The sequence below is a fragment of the Asparagus officinalis genome, chromosome 8, assembly GCF_001876935.1.
Source record: "Asparagus officinalis chromosome 8, Aspof.V1, whole genome shotgun sequence".
Taxonomy (NCBI): domain Eukaryota; kingdom Viridiplantae; phylum Streptophyta; class Magnoliopsida; order Asparagales; family Asparagaceae; genus Asparagus; species Asparagus officinalis.
The window spans coordinates 34,621,882-34,645,216 of record NC_033801.1 but is presented as its reverse complement, the minus strand read 5'-3'; the positions used below and the strand labels follow the sequence as shown (position 1 = coordinate 34,645,216).

At 38.9% G+C, this 23,335-nt stretch overlaps 1 protein-coding gene across 1 annotated transcript; it reads left to right on the top strand.

Moving 5' to 3' along the window:
* On the top strand, window positions 8,368-13,130 carry LOC109820283 (protein argonaute 7). Its single transcript, XM_020386411.1, has 3 exons — window positions 8,368-9,131; window positions 9,866-11,099; window positions 11,553-13,130. Exons 1-3 carry the CDS (start codon window positions 8,906-8,908, stop codon window positions 13,009-13,011), a joined length of 2,919 nt encoding a protein of 972 aa, XP_020242000.1. The 5' UTR covers window positions 8,368-8,905; the 3' UTR covers window positions 13,012-13,130.

The window sequence follows — 23,335 nt, the reverse complement described above, 5'->3', positions numbered from 1 at the left end:
CGCGGGATTATCCCGGACTGGATACTGTATTATCAGAAGCGATTGCCGAGTTAGCATCTGATGCTTCATTATCCGAGGATAACCCTCTCTGCATTCTCTGGTAGTCCCTGCATCTAGTGGTTCCCGCGCGTAGCCGAATCAGACGATACGATACGAGGGGGTCAGAACTAGAAGGTCGAATCGACTTTCCCTTATCAGCCATGTTAATTGTGACTTCTGGAAGTTCGTCACCATGAACAGCCGATCGCTTCTTACGGAGACGCTTTGGTTTGGACTTAGCCATTCCGTTGGAGATCCTCTTGAATACTGAGACCCTCTGCGGAGCGGTCTTGGGACAGCTACATTCTGATAATACTACCCTGATAAGTTTGGCACACGGAAAGTGACAATCCATCTCCCGGGTACTTCTTTTTCAAGACTTGTTCGTACCCCCAGCCTGATAATACAACTCGTCGGTCTGATGACCGGAGCAACCCATCACGTGTTGGTACAAATCCCTAGGTGTAACGTCATCATCGTCAGACGGATACATTTCTTTCTGGGGACATAACACTCTGTCAGTGTGCTCAAGAGTCACATGTTTAGATCAACGCTCTCGTGAGCGCGGGAACTCAACAAGCTCCTAGATTTCAACACGCAATCCCATGCGGTCGGTTACGGGAATTTTCCCACCATGCGGTCTCTTCTACTACTTAGGAGGGCGATTACAACCCCCAGCCTGATGAACTGCTTGGGACTCATTCAACGGGTCTAAGCGTTCTTTAACCAGGGCTTTATCTCGACCCACGTGCGAAGGACCAAGACAATCCGTGATCTTCATCTTAAATCGAGACAAATCCACACTATCGTGGTGCTCCACCAGAGGTGCGGAATTCAAAGGGATCAGCAAAACAGGTGCAGAACGTCTTCTGTCTTGACCCTGGCACGAGTCAGACTTGAGTGACCCGCGGGTTGGAGGGTCGGATCCGGGTGACCCATGGGTTGGAGGGTCAGATTTGGGTGACCCGCGGCTTGGAGGGCCGAATTTGCGTGACTCGCGGCTTGGATGGTCGGATTTGGATGACCCGCGGCTTGGAGGGTCGGATTGACGTGACCCGTAGTTTTTGATCTTTTCGGCCGCTGTTTTGGACTTTGGCCTCCAAATTTGATGCAGTCTCAGTTATTTCTTGGCTATGTCCTTCTTCTGCATCTTTTGTACTTTTTGCATAAGAATTCGCGCCTACGCAAGCAGTGCGTGACGCTTTTGGATTCGCTCCTCAAGAGTTGAATGGGTCCTTTTGACTTGGATCCATTCACCTGTTGATGATTTGGAGGAGGAGGGGTTGTTCACTCAGTGTTGTGGCGGTTGATGTTTTCTGAACTTTAGATCCGCTTCGTTGCGAATCCCGTCAACCGGCTCCAAAGCTTTAGCAAGTTGGTGCGTGAGTCATTGGCGTTGCCTTTGGCGTGCCCTCTCCGATATAATTGGCGCGCCTTCAGTACTCAACTCACTAATTGAGGAGGAGTTCAGATCTGCAGATCCGGCCTTATTAGAGGCTGGAGGGGCGTTGCAAGGTGTAGCTACCGCATCAACGGGGGCATTGATCTTCCTGCGCTTGTGAGTGAAGGAGGATCTGGAGGAGGAGGATGACAGATACTCCTCGTACTTCTGTTGGTCGAACTCGTACTCGACCTTTTCTTCAATCGAGAAATGGATCCGAGGTTACGACACGTTAGCCTTCGCAGAAAGGCTGTCGGCTCCCACTGTAGTCGTCAGTTTGTTTTCGTTAAAAGTCGCCTTCATCATTGATTTCATTAAAACTTTAGTCGTTTACAAATGAATTCAAATAACAAAAATAAAATTGCAACTCTCTTGAAAATAAACACAAGATTCGTTTATCGTCTCTTGCTTGCGTGGGTTCTTCGCCGGTACAGGGGTTTATCAGTCGACGACCGCGGATCGGATCCGATTGACGAAAAATTAATGGAGCTCCTACCTCACTAAGGGGATATTTGCTTGAAGCGCTGAAATCAACCAAACGAAATCAGTAGCTCTTTTCGAGATTAAGACAAAGCCTAATCTCAAGGAACGACGTACGGGGCTTTGGATCCTTCGAATGACTTCTCCTTTGTGCTGAAGTTCGCTGGGATCTCGTTGGCCTTTGCTGAAATTCCGTGCTCCTTGACTCTTCAATCCAGCAGCACCTCGTCCTCTTGATAAAATTCCAGATCTAAGGTTTACAAGAGTTCGAATACACAAAGAAAGAATCACAAGTTTTTAGTTCTGTATGATCTCTTTCTCACTCGTTACAAGCGAATACACAAAGAAAGAATCACAAGTTTTTAGTTCTGTATGATCTCTTTCTCACTCGTTACAAGGATTAGTTACAAACTCTCAGTTGATTACAGTTTTAGTTCTGTATGATCTCTTTCTCACTCGTTACAAGGATTAGTTACAAACTCTCAGTTGATTACAGTACATGAAGAAAGCTGCTGAGGACCCCTTCACTTTTTGTGAGTTCTTTGCTCTGCCGAGGATATGTCTGAGATCCGTGGACGATTGGGATAGGTTCAAGGTTGGAAGTTTTGAAGAAGAGTCTGAAATCCGGCAGCACTTCGTCTAAGGAGATGGAAAGCTGAGGGATTTAACGTCAAGCTCCTTGGCTAAGCAAGCAACAAGACGAATTGGGGTTACGGTTAAGGATAACAATGATTCTTCCAAGAAAAGAGGCTAGGCTCAGTTCTCAGGATTAGGGGATAATTGGGATCTCAAAGAGGCTTTTAAGAGGCTTTGGATTGAAGAAGAGAGCTCTTGATTGCTGCAATTTACGCCCCAAGTCTCCAAACCCTGCTACGTAGCATATGAACGGGTATTTAATTTTATCTTTTTTTTGGAATAGGTCGTCTAGGGTCCATATATGGATTTCGGCCTAGCTGTGCCTTTATCCAATGACGCATGATTGACGTGTTTTCTAAGGAATTTGAGTTGTTCTTCTATTGTGCCCAAATCTTATCTTTCCAGCTGTAGATAGAGTTTTGACTTTATCCAACTCTAGGAGGACATTTCATCGCATATTTTATGCTTTGAAAGTCAAATCTTCAAGCTTCTACAAGGAAGAGAGGACCTAGGGTCCGTTTAGGGGGGGAGCCACTGGCTTTGGCTAAATCGTTTTGACGCGATTCGGTCACCAGGGGCTATTCTGATTCGTTCGGGTTGGACTTGTTTTGTCATTTACGCGCATTCCGTCGTTTTGTTGACTTGTACGCTTCACCAATTCACTTCATGCATTTTGTTAACTTGGAGGTGGTCGGTAAGCGTGTTGGCTACTTAGAGTTGGTCGGTGAGCACGCGGGCCACTTAGAGCTGGCCGATAAGCACGCGGGCCACTTGGAACTGACTGGTGAGCGTGCGGGCCACTTGGCGGTGGCTGGTGAGCATGCAGGCCACTTGGTTTGCCATTCTGGTGGCTGATGAGCGTGTGGTTTGTCGTCACGTCATTGACGGTTCGCCGATTCGCTTCATACGCTTGTCGGCGTTAGATGATCCTCTTTCACTCAAATAATCCTCTTCGACTTGGCTAATGACGTTCATCGCCTTCTCGTTTTCTTAAGCTGTGTGCAGACACCTATAGGCATTTTTAGATGCCTACAATGATATTATATATACACATGTGTTCTTATTGTTCTTTTGCATGTGAGTTGTTTAGCAAATTTTTTGCTTGCTCACATATTATCATGTCTACAATCATTTCCCAAAGTTTTATATTTTTTGGAATATCATCAAACTGCTTCTAAACCTGTTTTTCTCATATATCAGTTTGCGGTCGACCGCCACGATCGACCGCCCCTGAGTCCAGAGGCTCAGGAAATTTTTCAGAGGCGACTACGATTTTCCCACGGTCGACCGCCGATCGCCCAATGGTCATATTTTGTACAGAATCAGATTTCTGATTCGTTAGGATTTCTGGTCTTTTGTTTGGGGTTTTTGTTGTTGGTTTCTCTTCCTATATAAACCCCTCAAACCCCCTTCTATCAGAAACAACCATGAGAGTGTTTTAAACAAGTTTAAGAAAGTTTTAACAAGGGTTTATGGTTGGTTTAAGTTTTAAACAAGTTTAAGAAAGTTTTAACAAGGGTTTATGGTTGGTTTAAGTTTGTTTAAAAAGCTTTTAAGCATTTGAGATTTAAGAAAGTTTTAACAAGGGTTTATGGTTGGTTTAAGTTTGTTTAAAAAGCTTTTAAGCATTTGAGAAATTAATTTTGTGAAAACAATTTCACAAGAGCTTGAGGAGATCATCAATTGAAGGTATAGAGTGTGATTGCAAGTGTGTAGTTATAAAGTTTTTGGTTAGCTAGAAAACCGAGTGTGAGGTGTAAATGTTGTTCGGGTAAGCGTAGAAAACCCGGTTATGATAGTGGATTTCTCCCTGGGAGTGGGGAGCGGAGACGTAGGACGGAAGGTCCGAACTCCGTGATCATATTATGTGTTTGTATTGTTTATTTACACACTATCACTCTTGTTTTGTTTATTTTTATTTCACCCTTGTGTTAACTTGTATATCCTTGCATATATCTCATAGTATATCTCATTGCTCGGATATATCTCTTTGTTCATATTACTTATCCTAGCTCATATATCTTATTGTATTTCATACTTGCTAGGATAACTTGTTATTAGCTTTAATTGACATAAATCGGATTAGATTAGCATAAGACCCTAATCATCCCCCCCCCTTCTAGGGTCTAACATGTAATACACAAGTACATCGAGAGAAGTGTGTTTTGAGAGACATGGTCGATTCCAAGAGGAGTGATGTCAATAGTAAAGTCTAGGAAGAGGTAGTAAATTCGAGCACTTGAGGAAGGCGACACGGGCTAGGCTAACACTTAGAGGGTGTATTGTGTGATTATAATTATGTGAGTTGTGAAAGTTTTCGGTGAGCTAGAAAACCGATTGTGTAAATGTTTTTAGTGAATGTTGAAATCTGGTTGTGATAGTGGAGATTCTCCTCGTGAGTGAGGATCGGAGACGTAGATCGAGGGTGACCAAACTCCGTGATCATATTATGTGTTTGAGTTTGCCTTGACGTATTATTTGTGCTTATTGTTTATTGCTTTCTATATCGTCATTGTCTCATGTTTATATCATTCTTGTTTTAATTACATACCCTTGCTTATATCTTGTTAAATATCATACTTGCTAGGATGTAATTGTTAATAAGTTTTATTTTAGAATTAATATTGGATTAGATTAGCATATACCATATTCACCCCCTCTCCCTCTAAGGTAATTTTAAAGTCGTCCTTTAGCTTGGCCAAAAAGTAAACGTCTTTCGAGTCAACATCACAAGACATCAAATAACTGGTCGATTGGGCTCATAGCTAGTCATCTTCGATAAGAGGACCGATAAGTACCGCCATTCGAGTCGACCCGAGAAGATGTCGACTCGGCAAGTCGGCTAAGTCGGGATCCTTGCTTTTGACCGTCAAATTGGTTTGAGTAGTGCATGTAAGGGACATCTGTCTGTTGCTAGAAAATGGCTATACATTTGGCGAATAGGAACACTATAACAACATTATTAGAAAATATTTTATTCAAAATAAAATAGAGAATGATAGTATAAAAATATAATAATATGTGATGATCACATATATCGAGACTGAAACTTACACAAGATATAACTTTTAACTTGGTTATCGAAATCACTATTATAAAAACTTTTCCAAAAGTTCTCTATCTAACCTATGGACCATCATAGTGCTAAGAACCAATAATGATGAAAATGTCTAGAGAGGTTCAAATCGTCGATGGTTACAACTTAACCATCAATAGTAACAACTTGACCATTGATGTTTATCGATGGTTGATCGCTGGATTTGCTATTTTTGATCTACTTTGGACTCAGTCTTAGTTGTTCACTGTCGGGGAAAAATAGGCTCTTTCCTCATGAATTTTAGAAGAGTTCTTGACCAATGAGAGAAAGAAAAGCGAAAAGAGTGGAGCCAGACAATGGGGAGATTGCTTCAACCTTGAAGAAATAATCCCGCTCAGTCTTCTCAGAAAGTATTCTCGATGTCATTCTTTATTATCTGATGATCTACCATTCCAAGAGTGTTATCCTGGAATCTCAATTCTATCCTCGTTCTTCCAGATACATGCTTCAATCATTTCTAGAACAGTTTGCATAACCAATAGGCTGTAATATCTTTCTATATTGCGCTTAATTAGTATTTAATATTTTGTATTAAACTTATTTTTTCAGTGTCTCAAGCGGAGGTGAATTGAGGGTTTACAACGTACTCAAATTGGGTTAAATTGAGAAATTGATCACTAGTTAGGGTTAGGGGGATACTCATATATGAAAAGTTTAGGTTAGATGACTAGTTTGGAAGAAACTAGAATTTGGGTCTTGTAAGTCTACTAAATCGGATTTATAATTTAGGAGAACTTTCACATAATGAGGAATCCTTTTCAAGAAAAGGAATAGTGAATGTAGGATTATTTATCCGAACCACTATAAAATTATTGTCTATTCCGATTTTGTGATTTGTCTAAGTTAAGTTGTTTTGTTTGCTATTTTTAGTTATTTGTTTTCTTTTTGCTGCATATTATTTGTGATATTGAAAAATAGTATGCAATCCTATTCACTCCTCCCTCTAGGCTTGTATCTCAGATCCAATAATATTTGACTAATAGTTTCCTTAGTTTATCTTTTTTAGTTTTCTCCTCATTGAATAAATCTATGCATCGCACGAGTCTAAAACTAGTCCCCAATTATTTTTAAATGCTCAATTGCAGAAAGATTTTTCTCTATAATCTTATAGTTTTATCTTTACTTATGTTAAACCCACACACTTCTAAAGTCACTATTAGTCTTAAAATACTTCAACAAATTATTTTGAAATTCACTTTGTATTTTTGCTATTTGGTTTAAAAAGTAAGTTTCTATATTGTGTTGTAATTAGTTGTGTTTTTATTCTCTGTGTTTAGATATATTTTATCTTTTTAAACCACTATTTAAATCGTCATATATATTTTTTAGTTTTTCATAGTAATGCCTTGTCATTGACAAATGGAGATGGGTATTTTTCCTACAAATTATACAAAGGATTTACCTACATTTATTTTCAAACTCACCTACTTAAACAAAAAGAAAAAAAATAAAGACAGACAAAAAGAAAAAAAAAATCTTAGCCAAAAATTCATAATTTAAATTCACATTGTACTATACCAATTCGATATACAACGTAAGTTGTTATGTTTTTATGTAAGTGGTTAAATACACAATATATTTGTAAATTAAATATTCACATCATTTAGCCTTTTTGTTTTTTTTTCCATGCAAATACCGCAGCACTGAGGTGCTCAATTTTGGTCCTTATTTTTAAAATCAATGCACAAAATCTCATACGTAGTCCCATAAAATTTTGATTTTGGGTTTTCTACGAGCACGTTGTTTTTGGAGATAAAACTAGAAGATAGTAGACCGTAATCTTTGGGTTTTGAGCTCTTTAGTTTATTCCCTGACAAATATATGTCCTGTGACTTTCAAAGTTCAAATCTTTTACGGGTGTTGTTGCCCAACTAAAGCAAAGATTGGTATCTTCATATTTGTCCCTTTGTGTTCTTCTCTTTTAAAGCTTTGCTCAAATATATTCAACTGTTAATTTATCCAATAAATAGAACTCTAAATCACACATTATCTTTTTTTTTTGTTTTTCTCCTTTGGCTAGTAAAATCACAAATATACATTAATACATTTTCCCATAAATAATTTGAGATCAATATCACATATAGTTACTAATACCATTCTTTGGAGTCCTCATGAGAGTTCTTCGCCCTAAAGGTAGCGAAAAACACTGTTTTCTTTGTGGATAAAGTGCGAAACTTTTTTATGGTGAATCACCGTAGAAACTCTTTTTATATAAAAAAAAATTACCATAGAAACTTAATAGAATGAAAATAATAACTATATATAGACTTAAGGAGTTAAGATATCGGTTAAAGACTTCGTAGAAGTGTCAGAGAATTGTTAGGAGCTGCTCTAATTTTGAGTTCAAATAATTCGGAAGATGTTTCGTAACAATTTCAGCTCTTAGTTCAAAATGATAATTTTGATCGTCATTGGACTACGAAACCTTAGAGAACGACCAATTAGCCATTCATTAAAAAAATAGGGGCCATCAATCAAGAAAACTGCCCTTTTCCCATGATCAGGCTTTTCAGTGAGTCCTCGGTGCTTAAACCTCCAATTAATTAATTAATAGTTAATTCAACAAACTAAGCGCCATCAGAAACAATCTACGGAAGTTTGGATCCCTGCCAACTTTTACAAAAGAAAACCAAAAAAAAAAATAAAAAAAAATAGCCTGCTCCTCCCTCTCTCTCTCTCTCTCTCTCTCTCAGTTTGACTTCAAACATTCAGATTGCCCAAATTACCTTTTTCGTGATGGGAGCAGGGACCAAAGAGCATTAACTGGAGGGGTATGGGTTGGGCCCAAAGCAGGTAAAAGAAATGCATCTTCTTGATCAATGCATCCCTTTTCCAATCCTTTTTTAAGGAAACAACTCATAAATCCACTTCCCTTTGCTCCCCCTCCTTCCTTTCTCTTTGCCCCCCTTCCTTGTTTCTGCTTTGGCATATTTACTACTCTTTTATCGACTCATCTCTCCTCTCCTCTCGCTTGGAAGGAAAAAAAGTACACCCCCAAATAGTATATAAATAAAACAAAGAAAAATAATGTAAAAGTAATAACACTATAATTAATTCCCTCCCTTGTCCTGAGCTCAGCATCTCTTTACCCACATCCTTTCTGTCTGCCCCGTCCTTTTTTTCTTTTCTCTTCTTTGATTCTTCTTTCTCCTCTACTTATTACATAAACAAACACAAGAGAGAGAGAGAGAGAGAGAGAGAGAGAGAGAGCAATGGAGGAGGCCGTGGAGATGAAGAGGAGCAACAAAAACAAGAAATGCAACAAACCATTGAAGGGAATGAGGAAATGCCAAGCTTACCCAGCTCTTTTACCGCTGCCTCCGATTCTACCAAAGCCTCTGATTCACAGAGTCTTTTGGAATCAAAAGCCTTGTCCATCTTATGTTTATGCTTCTTCCTTCAGGGATCAAGTTGATGTAGTCTCGCCTCTACCTCAATGTATGTATAACTATAACTTTAAGTCTTCTTTTTTATTTATTTTTTATTTATTTATTTATTTTTTGATATGTTGGTTTAGTTATCCTTTTGGTTTCCAACCAATTGTTTGTTACGTTCGAACGCTCTTTAGTTCTAGCTTCTGATTCTATGTCGGTTATTTGGCTATCTTCAAGATATTACCTTTCTTAGCATTGAGGTCCAAAAGTACATTTGTAGCTAGTGTTGGATATTTTTATTTTCCTTTTTCCTTTTTCTTAGTGAAATGAAGCTATTTGAGACTTATAGTGGAAGTAGGCTCGATGAAATAGAGAAGATAATGTTGGTGAGTTAGATGATCTTGTTTATGTCCTTGACTGAGGAAAAGGGGGGAAATAAAAATATGTATATCTACAATTTTTTTTTATCACAATTCATGAACATTTTTGGAGGAAACATAAGTACGAAGAATGGAGGGCAAAAAAAAAAAAATACTCAAATATGAATCCGGTCTACGTATGTGATTATTGCATTTTATATGTAGGCATTTTTTCACCTTTTGATCATAATAAGATATTAGTATTTACTTGGTTATTTTTTATGTAAATATATAATCTTAATGTTAAACATGTGATCAAATATATTCTAGATTCAGTAATAAGAAACCCATTGTAATTTACCTAAGTTTTAATTGGAATTCCCTCAACTACACTAGACTACTTAACTGATCTCTTTCCAAAATTTGGATACCCGAGCAGCTATTGAAGTTGCCCAACAAAATGCGGTACCAAGAAAAGAACCTGCTGCCAACATAAGTGCACCATCTTTAGACTGCAAACAAGAAAATCTAGCCATACCACAAACTATTGTGACTGCACAGAGGCCAGATTCCGGCGGCAGAGAGGGTTCTCCAATTTCCCTCCTCGCGAATCATTTCCTAGTCCAATTCGATCAATCTCAGAAAATTTTCCACTATGATGTTGCTATATCTCCACGTCCTTCCAAAGAAATTGCAAGATTGATTAAGAAAAAGCTAGTCCAAGAAAATTCTGATACCTTATCCGATGCCATTCCTGTATTTGATGGCGGAAAGAATCTGTACAGTGCCGTTGAGTTCCAAGAAGATCGTCTTGAGTTCTTCATTAACCTTCCAATTCCCGTACCCAAATCTTCGTGCAACGTGTTGGGTACCCAAAAGCAAAAACTTTTCAGGGTGAACGTAAGACGAGTGTCAAAATTGAGCGCACAGGATTTGAGCAAATACCTTAAAGAAGAGGAGGATGGGGTCCCGTTACCTCAAGATTACCTTCATGCCTTGGATGTTGTATTAAGAGAGAGCTCAACGGAGAGTTGCTTCCAAGTTGGGAGATGCTTGTACTCAACCTCTATGGGAGGAGTTAAAGACATTGGTGGAGGTGTTATTGGATTGAGAGGTTTCTTTCAAGGTCTTAGACCAACACAACAAGGCCTAGCCCTCAATGTGGATTCCTCCGTGATGGCATTTCACGAGAGCATTGGCGTTATTCCGTACATCGAAAAACGCTGCGAAACTTTAAAGGATCTTTCTCAGAGGAAAACAAGAGGGCTGATGGTAGAAGAAAAGCGAGAAGTGGAGAAAGTGTTGAAGAATGTTAGAATCTTTGTTTGTCACCGTGAAACTAATCAAAGATATCGGGTCTTTGGCCTCACTAATGAATCCACTGAGAATCTCAAGTTCAGGGATAGAGATGGAAGGGAGATGATATTGGTGGATTATTTCAAGGATCAATACAACCATGAGATTCAATTCAGGAATCTTCCGTGCTTGCAGATAAGTAGAAGTAAACCATGTTATCTTCCAATGGAGCTTTGCGTGGTTTGTGAAGGCCAGAAGTTTCTTGGAAAGCTATCTGATGAACAAACTTCAAGAATCCTTAAGATGGGCTGCCAAAGTCCGTCAAAAAGGAAGGATATTATTAATGGTGTTGTCAATGGAATGACTGGTCCAACAAGGTAAGGGATTTTTTTAAGTCGTTACAGTTCATCACTTGCACGTATTTTAGTGATAATAGAAACTAGGTTTTTTTTTTTTAAATCACCTCTAAAATTCAATTAATAGAGAAAACTATCTTTAGAGGGATCCGATAGGAATCAACCACCTTGGGCTATTTTCTTGTGAACTCCCGATTGAAATTCCCAAAATGCCCTAAAAACAAACATGCCTATTATGTGACGTGTCTTTCTTAGAGCATTTTGTTCAACGGAAATTTCACTTGAAAATAGGTCAATGTGGTTGATTGCTAGTAGAAACCCTGGAATGAGTGTTTCTGTTAATCGAACTTTAAAGGTGGTTTTCATATTCCCACCCTATTTTTGGGGTGGTTTCTATGAGAAACACCTGTCAAAACTACAGCACAGTTTAGATTTTGTTTACTTTCAGAATTCCTCATTTAGTGTCTTGTACAGTGGACGCTACCTGAGAGAGTTTGATCTCCAAGTTTCAAGAGAGATGACTCAACTTACTGGAAGAGTACTTCAACCTCCCAAGCTAAGGTTCGGCAGTGGTGGGATCATCAAAGATATAACTCCAAATTGCCATGATCGCCAATGGAACTTGCTCAATAGCCATGTAGCTGAGGGTTCTCATATCACGAGATGGACTATCATCAGTTTTGGTGGCACCCAAGCGCAGAGATCGTCGATTCCTCGATTCATAAGCCAGCTATCAAATAGGTGTCAGCAACTCGGGATATCACTAAGTAAGGATGCAACAATTAGCCCATCATTTGAGCCAATCCAAATACTGGATCATGCGTCCCATTTGGAATCGAAGCTAAGGAAACTCCACGAAGCGATATCAGGCAACCTTCAGCTGCTTATATGTGTAATGGAGAAGAAGCACAAAGGGTATGCTGATCTGAAGAGAATTGCTGAGACAAACATCGGTGTGGTGAGCCAATGCTGCTTATATCCTAATCTCATGAAACCTACCTCACAATTCTTGGCAAATATAGCTCTAAAGATAAATGCTAAGCTTGGAGGGTGCAACGTGTTACTTTACAACACTTTGCCCTGCCAAATCCCCAGACTTTTCGCTGATGATGAGCCCGTAATCTTTATGGGTGCTGATGTCACTCATCCACACCCGCTTGATGATTCGAGTCCATCAATTGCTGCGGTTGTTGGTAGCATGAACTGGCCGGAGGCAAACAAGTACATCTCAAGAATGAGATCACAAACACACCGGCAAGAAATTATTGAAGAGCTGGAGAAAATGTCAGAAGAGCTATTTCAGGAGTTTCTAGTTTCGGTTGGCAAGCTTCCTAGTAGAATTATTTTCTTTCGTGATGGAGTGAGCGAGACCCAGTTCTATAAGGTTCTTGAGAAAGAGTTGCAAGCAATTCGGGCAGCTTGTTCCAGGTTCAAAGGTTACAAGCCGTCAATAACTTTCTTAGTAGTTCAAAAGAGGCATCATACAAGACTCTTCCTTAACGATAGAAAACAGGCTTTTTCTCGCGGTCACCATTTCTCCGAGAATATTCCACCGGGAACAGTTGTGGATACTGTGATTACGCAACCACGAGAATTTGATTTTTATATTTGTAGTCATTGGGGGATGAGGGGAACTAGTAGGCCAACTCGTTACCATGTCCTTTGGGATGAGAACCATTTTAAATCCGATGAGCTTCAGAAATTGATTCATGATCTTTGTTACACTTTTGTTAGGTGCACTAAGCCAGTATCAATTGTTCCACCGGCTTATTACGCGCATCTTGCTGCGTATAGAGGGAGGTTGTATCTTGATAGGTCGGACGCCATGGGAATTAGAGGCACAGCAATGACATTATCAAGATCCGCGATTCCTCTAACATCACCGTTGCCTAAGATCAAAGATAGTGTTAAGAAGCTTATGTTCTACTGTTGATCGCTGATCTTACTTCCTGCCTTTGTGTACAAAATTGTTCGTCAATCTGTTTAGATTATCTCATATTAAACTTGGCTGTTGATGTAAGCTAATTTGGAGAAATGATATTGACAAGTGATCAAAATTTGTTGATTTCTGAAAAGTTCTCTCCTTTGGAGGAAAACCAGGTATCAGCTCTGGTGACGCATATTATTTCAGATTCTGTATCTTTGATCGCTTTATGTGCATGCATATGTTGTTGTTATCATCATCGTCGTCGTCATCATCATCATTATCATTTGAGGTAGATCAATATATTGAAAAATACCCTCTAAATTATGCATGTGGCTTGGGAGCTTGACCACTATTTCTTGAATAGTTATGCCTTTGAGCAACCGATAGTGAGTTAATACGTACACTTTTGGGGATGCTTACAGTTGTTACATGGCCAAAATAGAAACTGAGCTTGGCAAGGGTTTTTCTTTAAGTAATTATTTCATGACGCCATGTTTTGGTGCAACAACAAAGACTTTTGACATAATATCAGCGTAACTTAAATTTAAATCTTGTTGGTAATGGATTTAAATGGATTTAAAAGAGAAGTATCATTCCTTGATTTGAAAATTTTCATTATGAAAGGGCGCCTAACTTATAAGCACATGTTAAAATATGAACCATCGACGATGATGCATTATTGTCAAATTTAGTTATTCTTCATTTCAATTTAGTTTATTGTTTTACCTTCTTAACATTTGATGTGCTTGCAGTAATAACAAATGCACTGTCTATTCATGTCCTCCATCTCATGCTCTGAAGGTATAAATTCATGACCACGACCTCTCCTTTGTACACATGACTCAAGATTCGCTGCTCTGTTACCCGAGGCAACTATCCTCATTGAAGTATGCAGGGTGCTATTCTCAATGCAAGCAGACTTCTAGATGTTGGTGTAGCCTATGATAGGGTAAATTTCAGATAAGGGTTAATTTCACATAATAATCCCTAAGGGCCTGTTTGGATTCGTAGGGGGTGAAGGGAAGTTAAGGGAAACTGAGTGAAGGTAAAAGTTGAGGGTTGTTGCGCGTAACTCTCCTGGAACCTTGTTTATCTTATTTAACGCTGTTAAACTAGGTGGTGTCTCATAAAACCATCCCGAACTTTAGCTTATCTCACCTAAATCTTTTATCTGTAATTTGTAAATAACTAAAATGTCTTTGAATGAAAAATTATCAGAATTTATCACCTGTTATTTAAAGGCAACATACTTCTCCGCCTAAAATTTGAATTTTTTTTCCCTCTCTCAACAAAACCTTAGTTATTTGCAAATTACAAGCGTGGGATTAGATGTGATACGCTAAAGTTTAGGAGGAGGGTTGTTGTGAGACATCCCATAGTTCAAGGGAGTTAAAGTGAGATAAACAACGTTTTGGGGGGTCTTGTGAAATTAACGCTTCAGATAATCCCCTAAAGTGTTTTTTTCGTGGGGGTGGGGGGTTGTTTGGGGTTATGTGAAATTAATGCTTCGGATAATCCCATCAAGTTTGGGTAAAATTTACAGAATGGCCATGGAATATTAAAAATTATAGAAGAACTTTCTAAAATTTTAGGAGTTTCATAATGAATTTGGGTGGGTCTCCGCTACAGAAAAGTAGTAAAGAGACTAATTTTTTATATTAATCGTTGATTGTTTTGTGAGTGATTAAAATTCATTCTAAATTTAGCACTCAAAAGACCCCTATGCATTGCACTCATACTTAATTTGTATTCAAAGACAAGTCATAATCAACAATTAGGCAATCAAGAATTCTAATAATGCAGCGATCTTTCCACTACTTCTTTTTATTAAGGAGGATTAGAATCCGTTTCACAATATCTTCCTAAACTTTTGTAAAGTTTCACATGCTAAAACACTACTTTAAAAAAATAACACTCTCTTTTAGTAAAATCTTAACATTAACCTTCGTCCCTATTTTTTTCTTTCCCGACAAACCCTCGAATTGTATTTGCTCCAAAGTTTAGGTGAAACTTTTCAAAATTTCATGGGAGTTTCTGTAATTCTCCAAAGTAGAAGGATTATTTAACTCTCCAATGTGTAGAGTTCATGGCAGAGTTCATGGCCGTGTTCTGTTATGACAAATCTCTAAGAAAATCTAATATAAATCACACGAAAAACACCAAAAATATTGAGAACACAAAACACACGGATATACACAGTTTGACTTATAGCCTACATACATAGACGAATGAGGAGAATGTTGTGCGCAGCGAAAATTTCGGCAGCACTTCAGCAGCACAACAAGAGAGATTAGATCGATAAGAATTCCCGTCTCACCAAGGAAACAAGAATCTGAAGCGGTCTACTATTAGAGGGAGAGATACAACTAGGGTTTACAATCTCACAATCTAAACCCTCTCAAACAAACTCTCAAATCCCTCTTACAAATATTCTCTCAAAGGAACAGAAAGACTCCTGCAGCCGCCCAATGTTTCCTCTGCAGCCGCACACCCAAGACCAAAGCTCCTTGCACTTTTCGTCTGCTGCAGCCGCCTAAAGGAAAATCTCCAGCCTTGTACTTGCTCGTGTTTTTCTCCTTCAGCCGCAAAACACCCCAGCCCTTGCTACCTTTTCACAAAACCCTAGGTTCATACATTTATACAAAGGACAAACGGGTGGGCCTTGGTAATACCGCGTGGGCCAAAGAGTTTGTCCGCTGGTTTTTTTTTCACTGGCTTCACATGATTACACTCACGTGTCCATGTTCACAATTCTCCACCTCGGTGAAGTTTCTTCCAAAACTGAGCCGACACCAAAGCATCCAAAAGTCCCACATGTTCGACAACAAGTCGGAATTCCGAACGAGAGCTCAAACAATCTCAACCCCATCAACTAATCCAAACCGGCTGCATCGTAAAGACTGCCTACGTATCCTCTTGCCCAAGGAATCAAGCCGAACGTAGTTCACCCAAATGGCCTACGAAGGCCTCAACATTGAAGAATGTTCAAAAGCTCCAAACATTGACCAAACTTCACTCCTAAAACAACTTTGGTCAACATATTCGCAGGGTTTTCCTTCGTGTGGATCTTCTCTAACCTGACGTCTCCTTCATCCAAAACGTCACGAACAAAATGGAATCTGACATCGATATGCTTCGTGCGTGCATGATAAACTTGGTTCTTCGCCAAATAGATAGCCGACATGCTATCACAATATACCCGAAGGGTCTCCTGTGCAATCCCCAAGTTCTCCAATAATCCCTGCAACCACAAAGCCTCCTTCACAGCTTCAGTCAACGCCATATACTCTGCCTCCGTAGTGGAGAGAGCCACTGTAGACTGAAATGTGCATCTCCAACACACCGGTGCTCCTGCTAGTGTAAACACATATCCGCTAGTAGACCGACGCTTGTCCAGATCCCCCGCATAATTAGAATCCACGTAACCAATACAATCCTGCTCGTTCTTCTCATTCTTCTGAAATATCAAACCAACATCTACGCTACCTTTGATATACCGTAGAATCCACTTCACGGCCTCCCAATGACCCTTCCCGGGGTCGTGCATGTATCTGGATACCATGCTCACGGCCTGTGACAAATCTGGCCTTGTACACAACATCGCATACATCAAGCTACCCACAGCATTGGCATATGGAACTTTGGACATGTATTCCCGGTCCTCAACTGAAACAGGTGACATCTTAGCTGATAGCTTAAAGTGGGGAGCTAATGGAGTACTCACCGCCTTGGCATTGCCATCATAACTGAATTTCTTCAGCATCTTCTGCAAGTAATTCCTATGGGTCAACTTCAACCTCCCCTTCACCCTGTCTCTCTCAATCTCCATACCCAATATCTTCTTTGCTTCTCCAAGATCCTTCATCTCAAATTCGGATGACAGCTTCTTTTTCAACTTTCTAATAGCTGAAGTATTTCTAGAAGCTATGAGCATATCGTCAACATATAATAGCAAATAGATATACTCACCATTCTGTAGCTTGTGCATGTAAACACACGGGTCATATGGGCTCCTCGTGTACCCTCGGCCAATCATAAAACCGTCGAATCTCTTGTACCATTGTCGCGGTGATTGCTTCAATCCGTAAAGAGACTTCTTCAGCTTGCATACCAATTCTTCCTTTCCTGCAGCTTTGAATCCCATAGGTTGTGTCATGTAGATCTCCTCTTCTAAATCTCCATGTAGAAAGGCTGTTTTCACATCCATCTGGACCAAATCCAAATCCAGCTGTGCCACCAATGCCAACAGAATTCTAATCGACGAATGCTTTACAACAGGTGAGAATACCTCATTGTAATCAACGCCCTCAAGCTGTGCATAACCCTTGGCAACCAATCTGGCTTTGTACCGAATGTCTCCAATAGAAGATCATTCTTTCTTTGCATATACCCACTTGCATCCAATAGCCTTCTTACCTTTCTGTAGCTTTGCAAGTTCCCAAGTGCCGTTCTTATGAAGAGACTGCATCTCTTCCTCCATGGCTTCCCTCCACCTATTCGAATCAGAGCTTGACTCTGCTTCCTTGAATGTAAAAGGAACCAAATCATCAACGACTTCTGCTGATAAAGCATATGCAACCATGACATCGTTATATCTAGCTGGCCGACGAATGTTTCTTCTTGGTCTATTAGCTGCAATGGACTCCTGAACATGACCCTATTCCTGAGTCCCAACATCCACTGTATCCTCTAAATGCCCGACTGTCATCTCATCTCCTCCCAGTGTCACCTCTGTAGGAGCCTCAATGGATACAATGCTATCTGGAGTTGGTGGAGTCACATCATCCTCCACCTGCTGTGATATCCCAACTGTCTGGTCTTCCTCCACCTGCTAAGGAACTTGAGGCTTCATCATGTACGCCTCGTCAAATGTGACATCCCTGCTAATAACTATCTTCTTGTCCTGTGGATCCCATAACTTGAAGCATTTAACTCCATCTCTAAATCCCACAAAGACTGCTTTCCTCGCCCTCGGATTCAATTTACCATGATTGACATGGTAATAAGCTGGACACTCAAATATCCGAAGCGACTCATAGTCACTAGTGATAATCACATTTTATTATAATTTTATACCCTCATTATGTATTTTATATGAATAAATATACTACTAATAATTTTTTTTATCTTTAATTGCAGGTTAATGAAGAATAAATCTCAAAACCCTTATCTCTCAACAAAAAGCCCATAATTTAATGAAGAAATGAAGCCATGAAGCCCAATAAATTCTTTCAAGTATTTAATGAAGAGATAAATCAAAGCCCAAGCCCAAGAGTCCAAGAAAAGCCCACTGTCCAAAGCCCAAAAGCAAACAACAAGAAGAAGCTAGGGCAGGCATCGATCCCTGCATCGATGGCGGCATCGATGCCTGCATCGATACCGACATTGATGCCTGCATCGATGCCTGTATCGATGCCTGCATCGATACGCTGGGCAGTTTGTTACGAATGTAAGGCTGAAATTTGTTGTTTTTGGATAAGATTTCAATCCAATGGCTCTCATTCACTGATGTTTACTATAAATAGGGGTAGAGAGTGAGGGGTTAGAGGTGTAAAAATTTTTGTAACTCCTTTTGGAGAGGATGACTACTCTTAATTGAGAAGGTCTTCCAAGATTGTAACTTTAGTTGCAATTAATAATAATAATTTTTTCACCACTTTAAATTTTTCTCTTCTTCTCTTTATTGGATGATGAAGATGAAGATGAAGATGAAGATGAAGATGGAGAATTATTTGAAGGTTTGCATTTCTTTTCTTTTTCTCCTTTATTGCTTATTAGTTTAGATTTATTTCTATGCTTGTAGTTAGATTTTATTTTCTTGTTAAATAGTCAAGAGGCTAGAACCCTCTTGCCTTAGATTTATTTTATGCTTATAGAGTAGATTTATTTTCGTGCATTTAATTCTGTTAGATTTTAATTTCTTGCACTATTCACCTTGAGGCTAGAACCCTCTTGGGTTTAGTTTTTCTTTTTGTTTATTTTTATTTTGTTTGATTCGCCTTTAGGCTAGAACCCTCTAGGAAATCACTCTTTTCTAAGAAGTGGGTTCAATTTTAGATCATCCATATCTATAATTGACTCCACCATCTTTAATTTCTTGCATTTTCTTTTATTCTAGAATTTTGTTCTTCATTTTTGATTTTTCATTTGTTTCTTGATTTTATTCATTTTTTTCTTCTTGCCTTATTGATCACACTCATTCTCTTTTACATCCACTCTCACTTACACTTTGCACCTACTTACACACCACTTTCACTCTCTCAATCTCTTCACAATCACATTCACTTATCACTCCTACTTGTCACGCACACAACATAAGAACTGATTTCATATTTTCTCCTACAAAACACCTTCCTCGTGGGATCGATATCTTAAATACTATAACTTGACACGGTTGTGCACTTGCAACCTTTTTGGTACATGTTTATGCCGCATCAAGTTTTTGGCGCCGTTGCCGGGGAAGGTGCTTAAGTAGGTTTTAATTATTTTGGTTCTTTAACTTGTGTGTTTATTGTGAAAGAACTACTTGGAGATTAAAGATCAAGAATTGGAGATTGAGGAATTAGATATTCGCTTGTGGTAAGTCTTCTTCCTTATATTTTCAATTCCACACCTTTAGTTAGTTTCTCACAGATTTTATTTTTTGTTGACCATAATAAAATTCATCCTCCACTTTGACATTTACTAACAAGATAATAAATTCAAACAAATCTCCCCTTCTCATTTGTTTGATTGTTAACCCTAATTAAAAAAAAAGAGATTTTTCTTTTCCATCCTTTTTAGTTGCTTTTAATTCATAGGGTTGCATTTCATATAGTGTAGGAATTCACCAAGTGATTTGAGCATCTTGATTTGACACATACTTAAAAATATTTTTAAGGGCAAAACCCCATAATCAAGATAAGGTGAGGGATTTCATCACCCTTTCCTTAGCCCAAAAATCACTAATTCCTCACTACACCACCCAAGCCTAATAAAACTCATTAGACGTTGGCCCCTAAGGATTCGAGCTCAATAAGGAACAAGAAATCCTTAAGTGAACCGGTTTAAGTTTTCTCAGATTAGTTGGTGTCTAAGGCAAGGTTTAGGGGTTGCGTAAAGCGCTCCGCAAGGAAAGAGGTACTTAATTGATCTTTGATCACCCTCTAGTACTATCCTTACCTGGCTAACTACCTGGGTAAAACTTTGATCTTTTCACTGTAGGAGTTTTTGGTTAGGAGCTGGTCTAGTTGAGTTAGGCTAAACCCTAGAATTAGAGTTGATTGAAAAGTGATTGTTTTGATTTGTTTCAGTTAGGATTTTTCTTTTTCTTTATCTTCTCAAAAAAAAAACTAATTTAAGAAAAAAAATAAAAAGAAATATTTTGGTGTATGCAACAGTGGATTAGGGATAATACACATCGATTAATTCGCTTTGAACCAATCATAGAAATGGAGCATCCTAATCCACCCGTTCTTCATGATATGTGCTATCCCATTAGGAATGCAATCCCCTCATGCATTAGGCTCCCCGAAACAAATGGAATAAGTTTTGAGCTTAGACCGCAATACATAAACATGCTTCCCAAATTCCTTGGTAATGAAACAGAAGACGCATATATTTTTATTTCGGAATTTGAGGAAGTGTGTATTATGATTAAAATGAGAGAATTAAATGAAGATGCGGTTAAGCTTAGATTTATTCCATTTGCTCTTAAGGATAAAGCTAAAAAATGGCTGTACAGCTTACCAACAAATTCCATCTCAACTTGGGATGAATTTGTCACCGTTTTTCTTAAGAAATTTTTTCCTATTCATAAAACGGTAAAGCTTAGGAACAGCATTCAAAACTTTAAAATTATCCCGGGAGAACCTTTTTGGAAGTATTTTGACCGATTTAAAGATCTTCTCATCCAATGTCCTCATCACGGTTTAGAGAAATGGCGATTGTGCCAAATAATTTATGAGGGATTAGATTATTCTGCAAAAACTTCCTTAGAATCAATGTGCCACGGGGATTTTATGAGGAAAAATGCTGATGAAGCTTGGGAGTTTTTGGAGAGTCTTTCTGAAAAAACAATGCAATGGGAACAGTGCGATGACAGGGTTTCATCAGTTCCCCATTCTAAGTCTAGTGGTCTTTCCTTGGAGTCAAACATTGCTTCTGAAGCGAAGATGGCGACAATTCTGCGGAGGTTAGAAGCCTTAGAAATTAAGGAACGAGCTCCAGCTCAACTCAATCATGTTTCTTTCCCAGGATGTCATAATTGTCAGTCTCCTACCCACGTTTCAGAGGAATGCCCTCTCCTAGGAAATAACAACGCAATAGAACAGATGAACGCTGCATTCCAGCACCCTAGAAATGATCCATTTTCTCCAACCTACAATCCAGGTTGGAGAAATCATCCCAACTTTGCATGGAATCTAGGAAATTCTCCCGGAACTCAAAATTTCACTCCCGCTTCGACCCAACATTTTCCTAGGGGAAACACAGTTCCATTCAATTCTCATTCACAATTTCAACAACCCAATCTGCCGTATCAAAATCAGTCTCCTCCTCATCAAGCTGTAATTCAAACTCCTCACAATCCAGATCAAGATAAACGTCTCAATGTCTTGGAAAGGGGTTTAGAAACCATAATTAAGGCCTCTACTCAAACCACGAATATGTTGACTCAAACATCTAGCACGTTGAATTCCTTCATGCAATCAACCGGACAAATGCTCAACTCCAACACTCAAGCTATAGCTAGATTAGAATCCCAACTTGGTCAACTAGCTAGTGCCGTGAGTGAAAGAGAGAAAGGAAAATTTCCGAGTCAACCCGTGGTCAACCCTAATAACACAGGATGCAGTTCATCCTATGAAGCTCAAGTGAATGCAATCCATTCACTTCGGTCAGGTAGACAGGTCGATAATCAAGTGAGAACTCCGCCAAGTCAAACTCTTGATCCTGTACAAATTCCTTCTCCTTCTCCTTCTGATGAATCTATTCAACAATCACTCCCCTCAGATGACCAAGAACCTGAACCCGAACCTGAGCCTGCTTTTGATAGATTTAGACCGGTTGCTCCCTTTCCAGATAGACTCAGGTCTAGGAAACACTCTCCTCAGGAGGAGAAAATCCTAGAGACATTCAAGCAGGTTAAGGTCAACATTCCTCTCTTAGATGTAATTGAACAAATTCCATCTTATGCTAAATTTTTAAAAGAATTGTGCACTAAGAAGAGGAGAATAAATGTCCCAAAGAAAGTCTTTTTAGCCGCCAATATCAGTGAAATGCTGTCAAATCCCATACCTTTGAAACGTAAAGATCCAGGTTCCCCCATCATTTCATGTATCATTGGTAATACTCACATTGATAAGGCGCTTTTAGACTTAGGGGCCAGTGTCAATTTGCTTCCATATTCAGTCTATCAGCAATTGGGTCTAGGTGTACTGAACCCAACCAAATGCACCTTACAGTTGGCTGATAGATCTGTCAAGGTCCCTATGGGTGAGTTAGAGGATGTTCTGATTAAGGTTGGAGATTTTATTTTTCCAGTAGATTTTGTAGTCTTGGAAACACAGCCTGTTTCCAATCCCAAAGGACAGACACCTGTCATCTTAGGACGACCGTTCTTAGCCACTTCTAATGCTCTCATCAACTGTAGAACTGGTCAAATGAAGCTGTCCTTTGGGAATTTGACTGCTGATCTCAACATTTTTAATCCAGGGGACCAACCAAATAATCAGCCTCTAGAAATAAACTACATTCAGGAAAGATCAGAAGAAGAAGAAGAAGAAGAAGAGTGTGATTTAAGTTTTGAGGAAATTTTTGATGAAGAGTTAGAGTTTTTAGAAGAAGCAGATCAGGTCCTTGAGAATAATAAAACTGTGTTAAACATTTGCTGCTTTGAATTAAATTTTGAAGAACTCTTTCTTGATGAACTTAGATTCTTGGAGAATAATCAACAACCAAATTTTCAGAACTTCACAGAAGAATTGGTTGTTAGAAAACAAAACTTCACAGTACAAGAGTCTAAGTTCATTAAGAAATACAAAATGCATGACACCAATAATACCTACCTTACCTTGTTGCAAGAATTATTGAACACCCCGAAATGCTTAAAAATTCACATTATTGATTATATCATTCTGAATTTGTTTAAAATCCGGGGAAGAATTTTCAACAGTAAGGTAGGATTCAATGTAGAACAGGAACTCTTCATGTTGAATATTTCATTCTACATTGTTTATTTTGTTTATTTCAGAATAATAAAAAGAATTTATTCTTCTCTCATTTGAGAGTTTCTTGTTCAGTTGCTTAAAAGAAAAAGAAAAAAAAAGAGAAAAAAAAGAAAAAAAAAGAA

Coding starts and splice junctions, on each gene's coding strand:
- LOC109820283 (XM_020386411.1), top strand. CDS start 8,906: ATGGAGGAGGCCGTGGAGATGAAGAGGAGCAACAAAAACAAGAAATGC. Junction 9,132..9,865: donor AGTCTCGCCTCTACCTCAAT/GTATGTATAACT, acceptor ATACCCGAGCAG/CTATTGAAGTTGCCCAACAA. Junction 11,100..11,552: donor GGAATGACTGGTCCAACAAG/GTAAGGGATTTT, acceptor TGTCTTGTACAG/TGGACGCTACCTGAGAGAGT.